This window comes from Centruroides sculpturatus, unplaced genomic scaffold, assembly GCF_000671375.1.
Source record: "Centruroides sculpturatus isolate CEXI.00-Female unplaced genomic scaffold, Cexi_2.0 scaffold167, whole genome shotgun sequence".
Lineage (NCBI taxonomy): Eukaryota > Metazoa > Arthropoda > Arachnida > Scorpiones > Buthidae > Centruroides > Centruroides sculpturatus.
The window spans coordinates 174,080-198,636 of NW_019384372.1; the positions used below are offsets into that span (position 1 = coordinate 174,080).

The following is a 24,557-nucleotide window of genomic DNA, read 5'->3' on the forward strand; positions in this document are numbered from 1 at the left end:
CCATTTGGATTAATAAGAATATGTCTATCTTATTGATCCTAATGGTGGTTGCATTATTGTCTTACTTTTTTATCTTAATCCCCCCACAATATTTAAAACTACATTAAATCACATCAAAGAACAAATGTAAAAGTCACTAAATATTTTCTGAATTTATAAAATTTAATTTTATAAATTCTTTTTTATAGCAATTTAAATGGATATAAAAACTGGAAATTATTAACTAATACAGATAACATATTTTAAATAAGTATATAAAAAATTAAATTATATTTTGCTACATAAAATTTACATCGTTAGTTGTTTCTAGATATATATATATATATTATATTTATATATTTACTAACCTTAAATAAAAAATTTACATCAATTTTCATATCTATAGAAAGAGAATTGAAAACAAAACAACATTTATTATTATTCCAGCTAATCTACTTAACAATAAAAATATAATAATCATAAAAAATAATTTAATAAATTTCATGCGAAAAATTATTTAATTATATTTACATAATGAATTTTATACTTTATTCAAAAATTTTTGAAAGAAGAAAAATTTTCTTTGTTATTAAATTATTAATTTATTCATAGTTTTTTTTAGATTTTAAATTCAAAAGTTTAAAATGGTGTAATAAAATTTTTTAAATATAAATATAAAGTTTTAATTAAAGTATATAGTTTATTTTATGTTGCACATTATTAATTTTATATAAACAATTTGTTAATTAATTTTTTATTTAGATACAAATGCTATCAAAATTTCTTGAACAAACAAAGTTATCATATAAGATTATATAAACAATTAATTTTTTAAAATATATAATAAACAAGGATTTACTGCTCACATTTTATGATGCTCATAAAAGAATTTTCAGATTTAAAACATTTTATTAAAAATTATTTTCTTATTCAAATTTTCTCTCCTTAAAAAACATTAGTGAACACCAAATAAAAAAATTGAAAATTTAAATCCTTTTCTAATATTTTTAATTCAAAGTTTACATCACTTCTGTAAGAAGCATTATTGTTAATTTAGTCAAGATTAATTCTGCTTTTAAATATTTAAAAATGTGTTATGTAAATAGGAATGCAATGTAAAGAATCAATGTTCTGTTACCATAGTAACAGTAAAAGTAAAAAAAAATTTTAAAGCAAACCTGTTGATGAAATACACTTTATTGATTTCTTCTTGCAATGTTGTAACAAAAGTCATTGTTTTGTCAGCATTGTTTAATATTGTTTTTATTCAAATTATTATATTGTTTTTCCTTCTTCCTTCAGTTTGTGTTCTTCAGCTATCAAAATATTAAAATAAATTACATCACCACCATTGATAAATATTTATAATAGTCTTATAAATGATTAAATTAAATTCCAAAATTTTTTGAATAAATATTTTGATACTTTTTTGCATTAAAAAAACATTTATATAAATTTTTTTCAATATTCAATTCAATTATAAATTGGCATAAAATTAATTCTAAAAGTTTGCCATACTTTTGATTACTTTATATCAAATTTTACAGTATATTAGTATACAAGCTAATTAGTTCTGAAAATCAATATATACTAGTTTCATCCAATATTAAAATCATCTTTATTAGATTTTTATAAAGTTTAAAGTATAAAATATGAATTTGGCTGATTTCATATAAGTTTATATAAGTTGTAAATTGATTTTGTGATACGTGTAAACATTTATTTTAATATTTTAATGCAAAATCAAGAAAGGAGGGAGGGGAAGAGAAAGAGAGAAAATTCTTTTTAATATGCTAATAATATGACATTAATAAAAATATATTAATGTCAAATATATATATAACTTTTTAAATTCTACAAACTCTTATAATTAGAATTGCTGTTAAATTGTATAATTTCATTAAGAGCTTAAGAATAATTTCAAAATATTAAATTATATATATTTTAAAATATATATAATTTAATATTTTTTTACTTTAGACTATTAAAAAATGTTTCATTTTTTAACAGTCTAAAGTAATATTCTTTAGAAAAATCAATATTTAGTTGCTTCAATCTAGTGGCAGAATCATCATATTAAATTTAAAAAATATATAAAAGATGAATTCAATTGCTTTTTATTATATAAATTCTTCAATGGTAAATTAATTCTGTTCATCAATCCACAATTTCCTTTCATTCACATGAAAAAACATTTCAATTATTTAAATAATTTTTAAGATAATGATAATTCTGAAAATATCCAATTCAATTTTTAAATTGATCTTCTGGGAAATATAAACATTCCTTTTCATATATTAAATGTATTATTATTAATTTTAATTGTATGAAGATGTAAATCAACAAACAGTTATGCAACATTAGTATGAAAATGATACATATATAAATGAAATTTTAAAATTAAAATTAATCTCAAAATTAAAATATTTGATTATAATTAATTTTTATACATGCATAAAATTAGTGAGAGAAGTTTGTGTGTTTCATTATTCATTAATATTTTATATTTTTTCAGAGTAAAAATTACATAGTAATTCTTAAAATCAATGTACTATTTAATAGTTTTATTTGATATTAAAATCCTATTGCTTCTAAGAAATTTAAAATATCCACTTAAATATTTTTCATGAATAAAGTTCTTAAAAATGCATTAAGATTATCTTATTTGTCTGTATTTTCACTCTTCTTAAGCAAAAAAAAAAATTTTTTTTTTGTTTGCATTTTGTACAAATGTAAAATGCATTTTAATTACACAAAATGTATTCAAACTGAGATACATTTTTATTTTACAGAAACTTGTATTTATGTAAACATGCATTTACATATTTAATTAATATAAAATCAGCTTATAATAACCATATGGAAAAGATTAAAATTATATTAGGAAAATAATTGATATAAATCATTAAAAATATATTAATGTCAAGCAAACATAAGTTTTTTATATTTTAAAAATGAAAATATCTGACATTTAAATATTTTTCGAAAGAATATTCAATCTAAAAAATATATATATATTTCTTATGATAAAATGTAAACATGATCTTACTTCATTTTTATATCAAAATATACTGACAACAATCAAACAGAATGGAGTACATCAAAATAAACTTACCCAGAAGACATGTTATGTAAATGTATTTTTGTTTCATGGAAATATGTCAAACATTCCTCATTACCTGTCTAATGTTCTTAGCTTTATTTCATACACTATATATAAGTTGAGTAGTGTATATCTAGTTGTCAGCATTAGGTAGTGATTGATGATGACAAGAAAACTTTTTCTAACATCCCATCATCATCTAGTTTATTCTTAACATTTTATTCACTGGCTCAAGAGTTTATACACAAGTTTTTCTTTTTAGAGTTTGATGTATTTCATAAATATTTCTGTGTAGAAATATTTATGAAATACAATATGAAAAAAAGGTTATTAATTTTTCTTAGATACATTTCTAAATAGGTTATGGTGTTACTTTGCCATGATTTAGTTTATTAAAATGACGTTTTGTAATTAAGTTGTTTTGAAGGTTATTTAATTATAAAATTTATTTTGAGTATCGTATTACATATAATTATCAGCAGCTTCATCAAATTTGATATATTGTCGAAGATTTAAGTTAAAAATATTTCATGTTGACAACCATGTTACTTTAAGTAATTAGTTGAAATAGGAATTAAAGGCCATGCACCCCGACAATAACTAAGGAACGTACTCTGATGTCTAAAGTGAATAATAGGATTTTAATCTACTTCCGAACATGGCCGACCAATTTTAACTTAACATTTCGAGAATTCGGCATGTATGATATAATTTGATTTTTAAGATTATTGTGCTTTCTCTCTCTCTTGCCAATCATCTTTTAGAATATTTTAACATTATATGTGACCTTTAGACTTTCAAAAGATTACTGTATTTTGTCGACCAATCAGCTCTTAGAATTCAAAAGTTTAGATCACGTGCTTTACAAATTTCAAAATTCTAATCTATTATTGGTTTAATTGAGAAATTAAAGCATACGATAAATTTTATCATATTGTTTTGTAATTTTTAAAGGCACTATTATTATTTCCTTTATTAAGTTTCGTATTAAAATATTTAATAAATTGCATAATCTCAAATTTAATTAATTAAAACGGGTCAATATTTTTAAAAATTATTTTTTACCAATAACGGAGCTACCTTTCTAATCAACGCTACGCAATTAAAATTATTTACGAAATTTAAAAATTCTCACTATTAATGGTCGTGTTACAAAATAATTTAAATCAAATTATAAAAGGATGTTTGCTTGTTTACAATTTCTCGGTATTCTTAATTATTATTTTATCAATTTTCAATTAAAAATTTAAAGCGTGACAATTTGAATTTATCTCCACAATCAGCCAATCAAATCGTATTATTCGAAAATTTTGTTATGACGTTATTTAAAATTCTATCATTAATTAACGTAATAAATAAAACCACTGAAAAACTTGAAATTTCAATTCTTTAATTGCTTTAAAACATCTTTAAAAAGAAAAATACGAATTATAATTAAGGTTTAGAAAATACATTTATCATATTTTTACGTCAATACGTTAAAACGTATTTTAATTATATTACCTATCTTTTTGAGGGATAATTATATCCGTTAATCATGAGTAATTTGTACGGATTATTTACTAGTTTTAGTTTCAATATATATGATAAACAAATAGCAGTAATTAAACACGCAGCTATAACAATGGAACATCAATCAAAATGTCCATGATGTAAAGTTTCTGGTATAATTTCCAATTTGGTTCGCTTTAAAAATGGTTAATTTATCGCGAAAAAAAAGAAGTTAAATAAATCTAAATAAAAATAAATGTATAAAAAAATTAAACATTAAACATCAAATATTTTATAAATAGAACACTTCATTCTCCTTCCAAAGAGCGTTTTTCCTTAAAAATGTCAGTCACGTGACTTTTATTTTTTATAATCTCAAAACGAGCATGCGCAAATTTGTCCAATCATTTCTTCACAATTAAAAAAAAATCCGGTCTCGAGATTTTAAATTTAAATTCGAAAGAATGCGAGAGATTTCAACCAATCAGCTTGCATAATTTAAATATTAGTTCGTGTGCATTTTTGAATTTTTAAATTCAAAAACTAACTATTGGTTAAATATTATTTGCATTTTGCATTAATATTTATTCCTTACTTAAATATATTTTAGGCAATATACATATTACTTTGTTCTATTTTATTCGTATTAGTTGCTTATTAGAATTTTAAATTTCTTTTAACATGAATAAATTGAACAAATTGAAGCAAATTCTATTTTCTTCAAATAATTCTATTTATTATATATTTTTTTAGTTAGAAGACTATTAAAAACCCTTTATTTTAAAAATAATTATAAACCATCTTTTACACCTTTAATTTTGTTTATCCTTTGTATACCTTAAGCTTTAATTACATATATCTAAATAGTACGATGCTGAAAATTTACAGAGCATTAAATCCGTTTATTTTTCAATAGTTAAAAAAAATCTGCATTTTCGATCAAGTTTCGAGTGGCAGAACAGAAAAATATATTAGCATATTTTTTTGTATCTTCAAACGCGGCAAATAAAAAAANAATAATAATATATCTTTACACTGTAAATGTCGTACTTTAAGTGGAAAAAAGTGTCATACAAATCATCTACAGTGTGTGCAGATTCTTCTAAAATCACGCGATTAAACTGAATTTTAATGTTTAAAAAAATGGCTAAATTTCAAAGATTTATTTATTATAAAATCATCATCATGAACATTTCTACAATTAGGTCTTTATGAATAATTCAAAAGATAAAACTATTTATTCAAATCGAAGTATTGTCTGTATTATGTTAAGTACGTCATAAAAAGAATGTTTGTTGTTCGCCGATTCAGAAATTTTGTTGGCGTATAAATGTTTTAAGTTCCTATTTTAAAAAATTAACATTTAATTTTCAAAATATACACGTAACATTACGCCATCGGCATCGTTGCAAAAAAATAAACTATAAACAGGATGTTTATAAGGATTCATAAAATATTTTCCCTCTAGAAAATTGTATAGTAAAAGAGTATTATTAAATTTAGAGTTGACTGCTGTAAGATTATTTCGTCTGGATTCAATCAAAGGTTTATTTTCTAATAAAGAATGATCACTGGAACGAAAAAGATGTCATATTCTTGTATCTGACCGGATTTATATCAGAGTTTAATATTGACAAAGAATGTTTAGATATTGTGTTCTCGTGAATGACGTTTTATGATGCATGTTTGTCTATTGTGTATTGTATACTGCAGTCTTTTGTTACCTGTGTGGAAGAACTACCGAGGAAACTATATATTCTACATCGTTCATAGATTAGATACATGATCAATACTAATTTAAATATTCAATTAATAATTATACAGTTGTAATGTGACTTTAAAAACATGCAAATTTATAAGTCTACGTAGCGATGATTATTCACTTAATAAATATCCTGAGGTAGTACTGTACGTATATATTATTTAAATATATTAAAGCATAGTTATAACATGATGATTTTTTGAAACAATTTTTAATAACTAATACAGAAATGTAAGTTTTAAAATATTTTTAATTTAAACTTTTATGAATTATTTAATATATTAGATATTATACGGAAATATCAACTGAAACATTTTAATTATAAAAATAAAAAGTAAACAATAATTTTAAATAAATCATTACAATCTCGAACATTTGTTTATATCATCCAACATCAGAGAAAACTGCATTTAAATCAAAATAATTCAATTTGAAATGAAAAAAGAGGTGGGGGAAAGAACTCTCTTTTACTTTAAATGACTCGCCTCCTGGCTTCTCCCATAGGAATGCACCCAGGTAGAAAAGAAGTGTATCTAAACATATACGCAAAAAGAAACTAGAAAGAAAAAACAATTATACACATTAAAACCTGCGAAAGCTATTAATTAATAAGTGAGATATTTTATTATATCGAAACTTAGATGTTTAAATACTTTTCTTTAATGGTAACATGTAAACAAATGATCTACGTTCACACGATACACGTTTAATGGTTAGAAACACGAATCACAAATTCGTTTAAACACCATTTGCAATCGGAAAATGATTTCTCTTTTTTCTATTTTTCGCTTATCTGTAAAACTTAAACTCCTTTAATATAATTATTTGGATAGAAGAAAATTTGACTGTGTGAATGAATGAATAAATGAATAGAGGAGCATGCTAATTTGTGATAGCTTTAACTCGGATGATAAGAAGGAAGGAAAAAAAACATTTCTTGCAATTTTTTAAACGACTATTTTTGTACAAAAATAAATTTACCAAGCAAAAATAACTAAGCAATGTCCTTGAGAGATTTTAAGTGAATTTATTAAACCAATATTTTTCAAAATAAAAGTCAAAGTTATAAGGAATTTACTCGGAAAATGGATGAAAACAAACTTCAAAACTGCAAATAAACAACTGTATCAGGAAAACCAATCAGAAAGCTACATATTTCTTCTTCCAAAATGCGATTTTTATATCAAAATAAGCTTATAGATAGACAAAAGTTCACAATATTTTAATATAAAGTAAAATTATTTTCTGCATTTTTATTTTTTCAAAATATAAAATACTCGATTTAATTTCTGAAAAACACTCTTATATTTATTAAAAATTCAGTTATATAAAACAATTTAATTAAATATCTATTCCAAATAAATATGAAAGGAAACAGTATTCAAACATATGGTTAAAAAAAGCATTAAATCTCATTAGGATCTCATAAAACTTTTATAATAAATAGCTTTAACGTTACGAAAATTTTTAAAATAGATGAAAAATTGTTTAAAAAAAAGAGGATTTTCATAAAAAAACAAATTTTGTAAAGTTGATTTCGAAATAATTTATTTACTTGTTTCCAATTTGTTTATCCGTTTCCTTGATTTGATTTATTATAAATTTATATAACTACTTTTTAAATATTTAATACCAATTTATATTATTACTAAATAAATCATAAAGTTAATAATGCATATTTCATTACTTAAATTTATTAAATAAATAAATTATTTTAATTAAAAATTAGTATAATCTCAAAGTTAAATTTTAATATTTAGATACAATATTCCAGTAAATATTAATATTTTCCTACTAAACAAATATTATTTTTCAAGTTAATTTTGATTCTTAAACTTAAAAAAAATTATAACAACAATAATAATTATCTTCTAGGAAATACTTAAATATATATTTTTTAAATTTAATATTGCTAGCAGAAAGTCTAGCCATTTAGAACAGGAANATTTATTTAATGGGAATACAAACACTTTGTCATTTTATAAGAAATATATATATATATATATATATATATTTAATTTCGCTAATAAAAGCATCATAAAATATCTTCTAGCATCTAAAAGGTCCTTTCATCACTGTTCAATAGTTCTTTTATTTTTTTTGAATTAACCGATATATAAAAGCGCTTTTCTTAGAGCTGTAACGACCTGAGGCTAAACAAAATTTCCGCTTATTTGCATGAACAACACATTTACTTCATACATAATTGGAAGTCACGATTCTTAGCGCTTTGATGGGCAAATGTCACTGATAAAAGTAGAATACAGACGTCACGTGATGGCATGATATTTACAGTGCACGCTTTTAATTGTCGGTATGACCATCGATTTCGCTACAGTTTTGGTTATTCAGCTAAATATAAACGAGAGAAAGGTTAATCGAGGAATTATTTTTAATAAACCTCCGCTCATTTTATGATTAAAAAAATTACTTTCTGAAATAATTAAGCAAAACGCAATTATTTTTACACGTATATTCGATTATTTTAAAAATTATCTCCAACATTCTTTTAAATATCGAGACGAAGAATTAAAGATTTTAAAATATTTTTTCGCGATTTAATGTTTACTATGATTGTGTTCAATGTTTACTATGACATAATTCGGATGTTGTTGTTGCCACAGACAACAACAATTCAATATTTTTGTCATCCGCATTTATCAACAGTGCAGATAATCGATTAGTGTTTATGAAACGACACTACAGTAGTTTGAATTGCTTAAGTTTTCATCGTATAGAAATTATTTTTGATTTTCTGCCATATTGTTCCTTCATCCGTACTTAGAGTGATGTAACCAATAAATGTCAACCAATATAGCCAATCATAAATCGTACGTCACAGGATGAGGGATTAACATCGATAAGTTGTCTACTGTTTCACACGGAAGTAATATCTTAGATAGAAGGAAGCATAAAAAGCGAGCAGGGTTCAAAATGTTAATATAGACATGGAATCCCAATTGGGCGTAATAAGATACCCAGCAATATCAATAGATTGTTTAAGAGGAGTGTGTGTGTGTGTGTTCGTTTTTTATGAGAGTGAACATCAATACTTGACGAAGAAAACGTTGTAAGATTCTTTTGTTTTTCTTGTGGAATTTGCCGTAAGAATACCAATTGAAGGCAGAGGCTATTCTCTAGCATCAAGAGAAATAATAGATTAGAAGAAATAAATGTTTTAAAATCCAGTAGCTAGTCAATTCTCTAAAGCACGAGAAAAGTAGTGTAGAAGATAAATAGTATAAAAATGATTTAAAGTTAAATAATTTATTCATCGATTTTCTGATTGAAAATTGTAATATTGCGTGATTTGATAAGAGAAAAATTATCTCTGATGTCTTTTACATGTCAAATAGCATTATGTGCAAATAAGAATATGTCTATCTTATTGATCCTAATGGTGGTTGCATTATTGTCTTACTTTTTTATCTTAATCCCCCCACAATATTTAAAACTACATTAAATCACATCAAAGAACAAATGTAAAAGTCACTAAATATTTTCTGAATTTATAAAATTTAATTTTATAAATTCTTTTTTATAGCAATTTAAATGGATATANCATCACAGTTCTTCCATTTAACTCAGGTAATATGAAAAAACGAAATAGAAAATTTTGTTAAAAATAAATAAATTCGTGAAATCTATTTTAAATTTCTTTTAACATGAATAAATTGAACAAATTGAAGCAAATTCTATTTTCTTCAAATAATTCTATTTATTATATATTTTTTTAGTTAGAAGACTATTAAAAACCCTTTATTTTAAAAATAATTATAAACCATCTTTTACACCTTTAATTTTGTTTATCCTTTGTATACCTTAAGCTTTAATTACATATATCTAAATAGTACGATGCTGAAAATTTACAGAGCATTAAATCCGTTTATTTTTCAATAGTTAAAAAAAATCTGCATTTTCGATCAAGTTTCGAGTGGCAGAACAGAAAAATATATTAGCATATTTTTTTGTATCTTCAAACGCGGCAAATAAAAAAAAAATTATTTTCTGATTTGGCCTCAGTTACAAAATCCTTTACTATATTAATCATCATTCACACACTAAAATATATATTATTTTATTTATAACTTGGCATTTAAAGCTTTCTTAAATATAAAGTTTAAATAAATCTTAATTCCCAATAGTTTAATGTTGAAAGCCGGAATTTTAAAGTACAAAATTTTAATATAATTATATCTTAACAGTTCTTTGTAATAATCCAAATCCCATCTACTAGTTATTTTTAATTAAAAAGAACATCTTTCCGAGATAATTAAAGATGAAGAGAAAAGGTTCGTTAATTATCTTAACGACATGTTATTTTGATTAAACTGTGACGCACAAAACAATATATTAAGGTTTAAGTTATAAATATATTCTGCATAAATATAAAATTGATTTATGCAGTTCCTATTTTTGACAATTCTTTTTCGTAAAACATCATTAGTGAGAATATTTCTCTGCAGGTGACATTACAAGTATTGTGTCTGTCATGTTTAGGTAATAAACATTACTCAAGTTTTGATGTCGTGACGGGAGTACGGTTTCATCTTAATTGTTGAGTTAAAAGTCAAAGGTAAAATTATCGATCGAGAGAAGATATCTTATTGACATTTTGCATCATTTAAAAATGCTCCCTGTATTTAGTATCTGTGTAAAATATTGCTATGCATACTTAATCGTACCCTTTCCGTCTCTCGTTTAAACAGCATTTCTCTCTCGTGTTTATTATTAAAACGAATATATATCTTAAATTTTGCAAAATAGAAATCAAAATAATTACGTGTTCTCTCTGTTTATACACTGAATAATAATTATTCAAACAGTCAGTATAGGGTACATAGTAATGGTGGGAATTCCCAAGACACTTGTATCGATTTCTCAGTAATGCCAATGGAACGGAATACTGTTATACTAAAGGCAGTTGTCTTGTAGTCTTCATTTAATTGGATATGTCTTTAGAAAACATTTGTTGCCTTTAAATATTTAGCTGCTTTTTTCCCTCCTATTTTTTTGTACTGTATTACATTCCGAATGTAGCCTTATAGATTTTTTTTTCTAGCCTGTTGTGCACGAATCTTGAAAGTCATTCGAGAAAACCATTCAAATCTCATTTTGTCGTTAATGTCCGTTCTATATTTAACACCATAAATCAAAACTAGATCAATTTTTGAGATTTAATCGACTTAATTGTGTTAGTTAATTGAATTTTTCGGTCTTATAGTAGAAAGATAGTATTTCCTCCCCTTTTCCGCTGCCTAGTTCTAAGTAAGATTTAAAGTGTGGACCTATGTATCTTCTGCTACTAACGATTGATTTGACGAATGGTACTGTTTTGCACTGTTCCTAACTGCACTCTTGAGATAAATAAAGTAACAAATTACAAATACTTAATTTAAAAGCTATATAGAGTGCATTGCGGCATTAAAACTCAAGAAAAAAAAGGAGGAGGAGGAAACATTAAACAGAAATCGAAATTTAGACAAGATAAATAATTTTCGAACAAAATAATAAGATTAAAATTTTAATAACTTGTTGGTTAGATTAATTTTTTTAATCACCAAAAAAACTTCATAAACATTATTTTTTTGTAGAAAAACTGATACAAAAGATAAGATTAAAAAGAAAGAACAAGGGAAAAAAATATATCAGATTATAATTGAGAATATTCCAAAAATTGGTTAATGAAACGTAAAGTTTTTTGTTTGAATTTAAAGAGGCAATTTTGCTTTTAATTTTCATAAGAATTAATTATTTTTTATATTAAGAGATGAGAATGCGAAGAAAGAATATTAAAGAAATGAGAAAAAATTTCAGAATTCGTGCTAATTATCTGAAATTTTTGATTGTTGAAAAGTTTTCGAAGGACGTAAGTTACCCACTTTCTATAGTAGAAGAGGTAAATTACCAAGAATAAAATGGCATATTTAAAGTTCTAAGCACGTTTCAACACGGATATCGCGAACTTGTTTAGATTGAAGGCAAGCAATCACTTTAACAAACTATATTCCATTCAAAGGAAGCGAATAAATTGACTTAAGAGAAGTGTTTTACTAATTTATCGCTCATGCTTGCTAGCCATTAAAATAAGAATGAATTATTTACCAAGATTTTAAATTGAATTTTTAAAGCTAAAGCGAAAAAATTATATTTCAATTAAACAAAGTTAATAATGATAATTATACAAATGTTATATAAATAATTTAAAAGTTATCATTCTAACTTAAAAGAGATAAAATTATTCATAAAGAGATACAGAGAATGAGTAATTTGAAGTAAATTTACGAAGAAGATTAAACTTGTCAGGTAATTCTATACTCACTTTATCCAATCAGCTTGTTATTTGATTGATCTGAAATACCAAAGTGACAAACGAATCAAGTACAGTATATATCACCTTAGCACAATGAAGGAAAGGAATCATTCAAACAGCATGCAACACATTCGACTGGATAGATAAACTCATTCGAATAATGTCTATTAGATTGCTAGAATTTAATTATATTCTATTTACTTATTAATGTAATAAATTATACCAGTTAAAAGTTGCTAATATCAGATATTCTTGTTGAATTCATTCAAACAAAATTTAAAATTTTCTGTTATTCTATTGGTTGTTATCAATAAATTCGAATTTTTTCTTGAAGTTGATTGGTTGATTTTGAGATGCGTAATTATTAAATATTGTAATATTGATTAGTGTGTTTAATTGTAAATCAATTTATAAATGTTTTTTAAGTATTACAAAATAAATAAAAAATTAATTAAATTCTTTTTAATAATAAAAAAAAACGAGATAATGTAAACAATTCCTGATTAAACAAAAATTATTTATAAGGTAAAAAATGTTATTGTATAACTTCAAAAGAGGAAGAAAAATATTCGTTAAAAAATTACAGAAATAATAATTTAAGTTTTGCTGTTTATTGAAGCAAAAATAAGTTCCGCGTCTTTTACCAACTGTTGCAGACGGCACGTTGCCATTAGCTGGAAAGCAGCAATCCCGGCCGGTTGCTATAACGACCGGTGACGTCATAGATATATCTCCACTCATAATCATGTTATGTGCAGTATTCAGCACTTGTCCAGTAAGGGTAAAATTAATTAATTTATTATTAAAGACTAATTACTCAACAATATATTCTTATCTAAAAGCAAACGGATACAAATACCACCAATTACGTCGCGGTCTGATCGAGAATTTAAAAATGCGAGATTACTTTCTTTTTTTTTAAAGTCACGTTACGTAAAACCGAAACCGTTATCAATAAAATTCAAAAAATGGTGATGCGGTTATAATAGAAAACGGAAATAATATCGTGTGACATTTCCAAAGAAATTAGTCTGTCGTAAAAGATGGAATAAATATTTTGTTTATTTATTTATATCTGAGTGGATGTCATTTTTTTCTGAACGTAATTTAGTTATAAACAATTTTTGCCATGTTTTGAAAAGTGATTATGATGTCATATTAACATGTAAAATTTTAATAACGTGTCGGATATAAAAACAGCAAAGTGATTAGCTGACAGATTAAATTAAGAGCTTTAACATCGAAAATAATATATATATATATATACAGTAGAGCATCGATTATCCGACCCCCGATTAACCGCCACATCGTTTAACCGACCGTTCTAGTCGGCAAATTTCAAATGTCCGCTAGCGATGTGGCGCTACAATATTTGGCTATGTCTTGGATACTTTTGTTAAATTTTTGCGTGTTTTAGCTGGCATCAACGGCTCGACCATTGAAGGGAGGCCAGTATTTAAAGGAGACTTAATTTTCTAATTATGATGGTTGTTTGTTTTGTAAGCAACAAAATAATTTAAAAATAATTTTTAACGATACAATAGAGACGATTATTATTTTAAAAAAATTTGTTAGGCTAAACATCGATGAAAATTCAACGGAAGTTGGTTAATAGCGATATACTAATATACTAATTACATGGGATATCCTAATATACTATACTAATAATGTATTTTTTTCATTATTTTCGGTTATCCGACCAACCCGAGTCCCCAATTGAGTCGGATAATCGATGCTATACTGTATTTCAAAATACATAGTTATAAAATTATGGAAAGCCTTAACTCTTCCTAAAATCTTGATAAGATTTCAGGTGTGATTTTATTAATACACAATTACTTAAATAACCTTAAAAAAACTAAAATTAAAAAAAATATGCTTTAAATTCGTTTAAATTTCTGAATATATTTAAATTTAACGAGGAAATTCCCTTTATAAAAAACATCTAAATGTCAAAAAAGATTTAGCGCCATCTATTACCACTTTTTAAAAACAATATTATATATATATCAATTGTATTAAAAAAAAATGTATTTGTTGCTTAAGTTAGAAAAATTTATCATTAATTTAATCATAACACCCGCATTAGCGGTGCTTCATAATATAATTTATGAATTTTGGCAAGATTTGAGAAATTACCATAAATTGTTTTTTTTTCTGGACACAGCAGAATTGAAACTGGATGGATATGATGATAAATCCAATATAACATTTATTACTAGCGTGATATCCCTTAAAGAAATTAATCATTAAATAACTCTAAATTTCTTTTGACAACGGAAAAATGATGCGATAAAGAATAATATGCTCAAAACGGGGGAGAGAAAGAGATATGCAAGATTTATAAGATTGAGAAAAATGGGTGGAGAAGAGTGATAAGTTAGCATCTTCTCTAAATCACGTGAAAAAATGTGAAAAATCCGATTAAAAAATAGAAATAAAATGAAAAATTACAGAAATAAAAAGTATAAAATGCATTTATATAGCCTACATATATATATTTTAAATTCACGAGTGGACTTATATACAGAAGACATATTTTGTCAAACTGGACTTATCAAGATATATGACATTTTATATTGAGTGTGTTATGACGTCACGCGATCGGAAGTGACATCAGACAGGAAGTACTTTGCTGGTAAAGAAATCTTAACATCAAAGTAGAAAAAATGCAATTTTTGATGCTTTTATTTAACAATTTACAGCCATTTTGAGTCGAATTTTTTTGCGAAATTATTGAAAGAGAAATGCTTTTTTATATAAATAGTTGTTGGATATTGTTTTTTAAGGTTATGGTAATAAATTGTTTCGGCAAATATGCGTGAGAATGAGAATCTCTAGCGTGAAAACACGAGAAGTCATTGGGATGCATGAAAATCACGTAAAAAGCGTGAGAGTTGATAAATATAAAACACTGCACGTACGTTTAAAGTATGCGTGAAGGTTAACTGACTTTAGGACAGCACTGTATATGTATATTCAGGGTAGCCTAAAAGTCAGTTAACCGTATTTTTTGTGCTCCAGATACAGTAATGAATATTTATCATAAATAAAAATTTTCTTTTACAGAATTGGTGGAAACATGATTAACTGAGATTTAGTCCTTACATTGGTTAATTGAATTTTGGGCCACTCTGTGTAATAAAGATCTATGATGCTCTTATAATATTGAATAGTTTCTTAATAAAATGTAATTATAAAAAATATATATTGAATTAAAATTTCTCTTTAAAACTGCTTCCGTTTTAATATTTAATCATTAAAAAAAATTTTAATCTCGTTAAACCATTCCATTAAACATATGTAAGTACAGCAAGAAAATGGCACGAAGTAGAGGTCAATATTACATATAAGTCACATTTGATAGTTAAATAATAAGAAGAAAATTCCCGAATGCTATATCAATTGCTATCATTTTCTAACAGTCTATCTTTCAATTGTATTCATATATCAAATATACCGTAGTTCCTATTGTGATGTCATTTTTGCGCAGTATTTCCAATTGCTACTTGAATATTGAATTCATGAAATAAATTTCTATTACGTGCAATTTCCTTGGTAACTTTATGATATATTTCGTGAATCTTGTAAAGACTTTTTAAAATTTTATATTTAAATTTTAAAGGCGTATTTTTTTAATTTAATGTCAAATCAATTTTTTACTTATGTATATATTTTTTAAAAANTATTTACATAATTATTATGAATTTATATCTAGTTTATAGTTTAAGAATTTCTTGTAATTTTAACGTGTAAATTATGTAAAATAAAAAGGTTTACACGTATAGTAATTATAATAAAAATAACAATGAACGAGCTTTTGAGTTAATTAAAGATAGAAGATAATCGCTAAAATAGTTTTAAATAATAAAAAATAAGCGTTTAAACTTAGTTATTTTGTATTGTAAGCAGCATTTAAACGCATTCATTGGCTTATATATGGTATAATAATCAAGCTTTTATAAATGCTCATTTAAATTATATATAGTATAATGTGCATAATGATACTCTAACGCTATACACAATAAATTAAACGTATTCTCATACACACAATAATATATATTATAAATTATATTGTATTAAATATAGGCCTATTATTGTTTAACACATTTTGCGATTATGTAATTGTCAGTGTAAGAATGTAATAAAATTTTATTTTATTTCAAATAAAATAATTCTGTTATATACTTAAAATATCATTAAATCATAAAATATCAGTAAAAATTATTTTATTTACATTTTATTGTATTATAAATGCCGTCAGAAAATAAAAGTAACTTACTTTTATATGCGTTACGTTTGAAACCGCTTATTTAATACAGAATAATTAAAATTTTATTTTTATATGTATTAAATACTGTACAAGAATTATGTTATTAAACTAAAAATTTGATATTTATTTTGTTTGATGCAGACCATTTACAGGGAGACCATTCACCTCAAACCTCATAAACATTTGTTACAATCTATTCATTTCATTGCATTTCTTGTCAGTTAAGAGGGGGGAAAAAACGTAATTTTTGTCAAATTTTATTATTGATATTTAAAAATGTAATTTAATTTTAATATACTAGAAGCATCATAAAGGTAAGTAGCCGGGCCTTTTCTTAACCTCTGAGGGGCTCTGAAGCGGTATGATTACCTAATTTTGAAACTAAAACTAATAAATTTACTAATTAAAAGTTTATACTTTTATCTTTGTATTAAAGTAAGTAAAATATTTATAAAAATTTACAGTATTTTAACCTATATATAACCTTTAAATATATCATAATTTATATCTGCGTATGTATATATTATACATGCAATTTTGAGTTAATATTAAAGCAACAAAACTTTTATATAAATCAAACGAAGTAAAAATCGTTCTTACAAGATTTACTCGTGGATCCTGCTTTGTACTGTACATCCATAAGTAAAGTACAAATATTCATATTATTTGTAAATCATATAGGCCCTATTATACATAAAAATGTTATAATCTACCTTATATTTAATTTAATTAAATAGATATTATTTTTGTAAGTAGAAAATAATGTAAACTTATTGTTTATAAATATAATAAAATTATATTTTTTTTTCTACTTAAAGAATATACAGTGAAATCTCCATTAACGGACACTCCCAATAGCGGACACCTCTATTTAACGGACATTTTTACAATCCCCAGACCCTACGAATAGGATATACCGATATACCTCTAAATAGCGGACAAACTTCTTGATCCGATGATGTCCGCTTTTCGGAGGTTATACTATACAGTATATAGGCCTACATATTTTTTTTATAAGCGCCCAAAGGGCTTAAGAAGACCCCTTTGTGGATTCATCCAGGCTGACCAAATCCATAAAGGTGATCCAAGCGAGTGATGAGGAATCCACATATCCGGAACAGACGACTCCAAAAATTCCTGGCGTTGCTCGCCCGGATTCGATCTCGGGTCCTCCAGAGACATAGACAGTCTCTATCATCCGGCCGTTCAATATGTATTAGTTATAAGGATTTTAATACGTCATACTTAAATCCATAACCAGTATATCAAATTTATTATTACAAATCTTCTGAATTATAAAATATACGTTATAAATATATTTTAGACATTTCAAAAATAATATTTCTCAAAAAAGTAAAATTTAATTTGTAAATTCATTGGAACAAACGAAAGAATTCGTGTAAAAAGCAAATTTTTTTCACAGTATAACCGAAACAATTAATTAAAAAAAAATGTGATGTTTATTTTTAAAGCTGTTAAAATAAAAATTTATCTTTTTATTCAATAATATAAATTTCTGTTAAAACATCTTAGGTTTTATAACTTAAAATATATTATATAAAAATTTCTGTGGTTTAAAAGAATTGAAAACATTACATCCTAAACTAATGTATAAGTTATCAGTTCTGGAATCAAATTCAGAACTTTTGCCATTTTGTATGTTGCAATATGAAGCTTACTTCAAGTAAGCTGTCAATAGAAAAAGTGTGTTTCTAAGTTATATTTTTTTTCCCCTCTTCTTCTTACATTTTGAATTTTTTTCAATGCTAAGTCCATCAGGATGGCATTATAGTTTAGAAAGTTAGATGCTGTATTTATATATTTTTTTCTTTTATTTTATATCTCTTTTTTCAGTGTGATCCTGCTGTTGGTATGAAGAATTTATTCGATATGTTATATAGCAAGCCGTCAAAAATAGTTCTTTTTGGAGCAGCTTGCACATCTGTGACTGATCCTATAGCCAAGACATCACAGTTCTTCCATTTAACTCAGGTAATATGAAAAAACGAAATAGAAAATTTTGTTAAAAATAAATAAATTCGTGAAATCTATTTTAAATTTCTTTCAAGTTACCTCTCTTTTTTCTCTGGAAGATTATAAGATTCTATTGAGGAATCTTATAAAAATATCAAATTTTCTGTACAGATAATTACTGTATTTTGTTTTGATTTTTTAATTATTATTTTAGCTAAGATAAATATGATAAAATAATAATATTCGTCTACAGGTTCGAATTGCTTCACTGATATCACATACAAATACTATTACGTTGGGTGAAGTCGGTAAAGTTGTTAAAGTCTCCAGCAAATACCATTATGGAAGGTTAAGTTGCAGATAAAGATGTCATTTATCGTTACTTTATGGCTTATAAGAAGCAATAAATAAGACATTACTGTAACAGAGTGTAAAAATGGCGCCCTGAACATAACAAATTATAAATTATCGCCTTAATTTTCTTACGTACAGTACAAGACCCATTTTACGTATCATTGATTTACAACAAATAATCAACGTTCAAAACCGATTCCCTTATGTAAAGAACCATACTTTTCGACACATAAAATACATAAAAAAACATTTTATTATTTTACACAGTAGAAATGGACACGAGACGTGATTTTTATGTATAAATCGAAGATCTCTTCAAACGTAGTTTCTTTATTAAGAGTTGCGATCATTCGTAAAATCGTAATATATTCAAATTTAAAATTCTTGACTGCAATGTTGTCTTTACATTCTGTATTCAGAATGCATTTAGCTTAGCAAACTTCTTGATATAAATAGGATCGGAGATGAATACCGTACCAAGATAAATGATAGGAGATTCGAGTTCAGTGGAAAGAAAGGAAACGTTTTCCTGGTAATGTAGATTAATGTTTAGTATTCTGATTTAAAACCTTATCTGTTAGGAACAATTTAGTATGGGTTGAATCGATATATCTTTCAAGCTGACTCTTTATATAACTTATTTTTACGGCTTTAAATATGTTTAAAAATTATAAACTTAGGCTTTAACCGTTCCATTTTACAACCGGATATTTACGTAATTATTATGAATTTATATCTAGTTTATAGTTTAAGAATTTCTTGTAATTTTAACGTGTAAATTATGTAAAATAAAAAGGTTTACACGTATAGTAATTATAATAAAAATAACAATGAACGAGCTTTTGAGTTAATTAAAGATAGAAGATAATCGCTAAAATAGTTTTAAATAATAAAAAATAAGCGTTTAAACTTAGTTATTTTGTATTGTAAGCAGCATTTAAACGCATTCATTGGCTTATATATGGTATAATAATCAAGCTTTTATAAATGCTCATTTAAATTATATATAGTATAATGTGCATAATGATACTCTAACGCTATACACAATAAATTAAACGTATTCTCATACACACAATAATATATATTATAAATTATATTGTATTAAATATAGGCCTATTATTGTTTAACACATTTTGCGATTATGTAATTGTCAGTGTAAGAATGTAATAAAATTTTATTTTATTTCAAATAAAATAATTCTGTTATATACTTAAAATATCATTAAATCATAAAATATCAGTAAAAATTATTTTATTTACATTTTATTGTATTATAAATGCCGTCAGAAAATAAAAGTAACTTACTTTTATATGCGTTACGTTTGAAACCGCTTATTTAATACAGAATAATTAAAATTTTATTTTTATATGTATTAAATACTGTACAAGAATTATGTTATTAAACTAAAAATTTGATATTTATTTTGTTTGATGCAGACCATTTACAGGGAGACCATTCACCTCAAACCTCATAAACATTTGTTACAATCTATTCATTTCATTGCATTTCTTGTCAGTTAAGAGGGGGGAAAAAACGTAATTTTTGTCAAATTTTATTATTGATATTTAAAAATGTAATTTAATTTTAATATACTAGAAGCATCATAAAGGTAAGTAGCCGGGCCTTTTCTTAACCTCTGAGGGGCTCTGAAGCGGTATGATTACCTAATTTTGAAACTAAAACTAATAAATTTACTAATTAAAAGTTTATACTTTTATCGAAAATATAAATTTAAAATTTGGATATTATTATAAATACAAAATGTTAGGTATAATTATAACTTTATATTTCGTAAGAATCTTTAATATAATGTAGAATATAGAGAGTGGGAGCTGAGAGAGGAAAGTTGAGCCTAAGTTAGGCGCAAATATGGAAAATACTTTACAAAAACCATAAAAATATATTAATAAAATCAGTAAAATAAATAAAAATAGACTTTCACATTTATCGATAGAAATGTTAATTTTTATACATAATTTTGCCTCTTTATAGTCAAGGCCTGAGTCAAATAGCTTTGTTGCTCTCCTTAGTATGTGGGCATAAAGAAGAATATTCTATAATATTTTTAAAAATTAATACAATGTTTTCATAGCATAACTATTAAAATCTCAGTTTTCTTAATAGAAAATAAGCAAAATTCTCGAATTATACAACTTAATAAGTGTCATCTGTTTGCGTAGGTTTGTAGAGCAGAGCGCAAAGTTTTCATTCTTCTCATAAATATATAAATAATGTAAAATAGAGAAAAATACTAAATAACATATTTCTATATATTAAAAATGTTTCAGGAAGCCTTCATCAAAAATAGTACATGTTTTCAAATGTAAAATTCATGTTTTTATCAAATTAAAAAGCTTACAAACCATAAAAACAGGTAAAAAAGAAATTAATTGTAGATAAATAGAGACTTCAGTAATGTGGAAAATATATTTTTTAAGTTTTCTATTTATGAAAGAATAATAAAATATTACAATAAAAACAGATAATAAATCAAAAGGACTAAACAGAAACATCATTTTCGTTTTACTATAAAAGTAAAAACTTTTGTCTCTAGTGACGTTCTCGCTGACGTTATTGCTTACGTATTTATTGTGTAAATCATGAGGTAGATATAAAAAAAAAACTAGTAAACAATTTTCTAGATAGGTAAAATGATCTTTTATAAAATTTACAAGAGAATTTAATTTAATTTTGCCAAGTAAATTCAATTATCATTTATTTATTTATCGACCATTTGTTTACATTAATTTACTGACACGTTACAACTCCATGAAAATGCGTGTTTCATAGCACTTATTGTCATAATAATTAATCTGTATTCTCTTCAAATATTTTTGAAAGTGTACGTACTCGTAAAGAAAATATTATTGTTTATAATTTCGATGTTTGGTTAGTTATTTATGAGACAAAACGCCACATCGAAATGATCAATGCATCACTTACGTTCCTTGTTGGGGTTCTTGATGTTTCATTGTACTTTTTAGTGTTTAAATTGAGTCAAAATGGCGGAAAGGAAAGGGATTTAGGAATGCAAATATCACTTTTGAATCAAACATGAAGGAAAAATAATGATCCAAAAAGATATTTTATAGTTAAAAAAAGTTTGTGTTTTAGAGTATATTCTACTGTTTGTAAATCGATAATGGCGGAAGTGATTGATTTAGAAATCCATTTATGTTTCAAAAATGACAGAATGAGAGATTGATAAGGCAATTTAGACGTAAAATAAAAATAAGCGAATAACTTTCAGGAGGTCATTTTTGCATCAAAAATAATGATATAAGAAGTTCAAAGGTCATATTATGGATCTTAAATGATAGAAATATTCTATGATTCGATACGCTATTATAATCGAAAAATTAAAAGTAAGTTTATATAGTTCTATAATGGCAAAAAGATGATTCATATAAAGAAAATGGAGTGAAAGATTCGCTAAGTCCTAAAATGATGCGATTGATACTTCGACAAGAATGTATGATTCAAAATATACTTTAACCGTGAAAACACCAAAAATATTTGATCCACAATGATTCATTTTCTTCCAGAAAAAAGAGAGAAGTGTCACGTATTCAAGAAATATAAAATAAGCAAATAATAACGAAGATTCATTTATAAATCAAAAACAACAGAAGCGTGTAATGTAGAAAGATCATTCAAGCGTCGAAAAAAATGGCAGAAACGATTGATTCAGAAACGCATAACGTACCAAACATACCAGAAACAAAAAAGTGAAAAAAAAGACTTGAAAGAATTCCGCCATCCGTAATATATTACTACATTCAATTATCATTTCTAATATTTAATTATTATCAATTATTCACGAAAGGTGTTAAAACGCCTACAAGTGCCGAAAAAGGGTGAAGGGAAAAAAGTATTATTTCTACATTTGTCTTGTTGAATTTTGTAGAGTTTTACCCAGAAACCAATGTTAAATCAAGCTTGCATTTCACTTGTTCGTTTGAAGAAGTAGAACAAACAGAATGCCGCGATTAGTATAAAGATAATTAGAATTGCGTAAGCAATAAGAGCCACTCGACAGGTTTAATTATTTTTATTTGTTCAACATTAATTTATTTTATATTATAGCAATTTTTTTTAATTTTAATTAATCTCTTATACCTTGAAGCCACTTGAAAATTCCTCTTTCTCTTTCCATTTTTATTCTTTATTAAATTTTCAACAATCCAGTGAATTTCTTGTTGAAAATATCAAATATAATTTCAATATTATAAATTTTTCAATTTATTCAAATTTAAAATTTCTTTTATTTATTTATTATTATTATTGTTTTGATCTTTCCCTTCCAAGAAGCGGCGTTTAAGTTAAAAATACACTTACACTGTACATTGCTAGAACTGGATTGAGATTGTTTACATATATTTAAGAAGATAGTAAATTGCTTTGTTTAATAATAAAATATGTAGTGTATATATTGACTTTTTTTCCTTGTCTTCTTTTTTTATGTTATTTTTGTTTTGAAGTTATTTTTCTTTTCCTTTCTTATATTTTAGGATCCTAAGAGAATGAAATCCCATCACCAGATATGGCGAGATTGCCATTTTTTGATTGCTTTTATTTTCTCTATATTTCTTTTTTTATTTTTTTTATAAAAGTTTGGATGAAGATAGAATTGATATATTTATATGCTGTTGTTTTAAGGAAATTATTCTTATATATATNATGAAATCCCATCACCAGATATGGCGAGATTGCCATTTTTTGATTGCTTTTATTTTCTCTATATTTCTTTTTTTATTTTTTTTATAAAAGTTTGGATGAAGATAGAATTGATATATTTATATGCTGTTGTTTTAAGGAAATTATTCTTATATATATATATTTTCATATTTTATAAAGAAATATTTACTTTAAACAATGTTTATTTATTTTTTAAAATTTTTCGATTAAAAACTTTACGAAGTCATTTGTTTAATGTTACGCAAATTTGCTTAACAGCTTATATATCAGATACTATAACCCGCATTAAATGACCATAAATCAAAACTAGATTAATCAATTTAAAATGAATTTATAAGTAAATTAGTTACTGCTTCGGTAAAAAAATTAAATAGTTTGTTAGTTAAATTCATTCGGCAATTTAATTATAGTATTTTTTTTATTTTTTTTTAGTTTCAGTGGCTTTGACACGAATATGTGATTCCCAGAAGAATTAAAGGGTTTTAATTAAATTATCTTTTACTGCATTAAAAAAATTCAAGATAAGCATCTAAAGTGTTTTTTAAAGTGGTGTCGGGTTTAAAAATTACAGATATTAGGCGATATCAGCATTAAAAAGATCATTAAGTGC

The 24,557-nt window shown here is 24.8% G+C and overlaps 1 protein-coding gene and 1 long non-coding RNA gene across 2 annotated transcripts in view; one reads left to right on the top strand and one right to left on the bottom strand.

The window, feature by feature from the left end:
- The window catches only part of LOC111615076 (gamma-aminobutyric acid type B receptor subunit 2-like), a 50,827-nt gene that overhangs the window by 11,062 nt on the left and 15,208 nt on the right, over positions 1 to 24,557 (top strand). The window contains exon 2 of the mRNA XM_023356474.1: positions 18,776 to 18,913. Coding sequence (XP_023212242.1) covers positions 18,776 to 18,913 — 138 coding nt within the window. The remainder of the gene's footprint in view (positions 1 to 18,775; positions 18,914 to 24,557) is intronic.
- LOC111615115 lies at positions 747 to 12,860 on the bottom strand. Its single transcript, XR_002755027.1, has 3 exons — positions 12,658 to 12,860; positions 1,158 to 1,295; positions 747 to 1,009 (listed from the first exon to the last, which is right to left on the bottom strand). It is a non-coding gene; the product is annotated as an uncharacterized LOC111615115 (long non-coding RNA).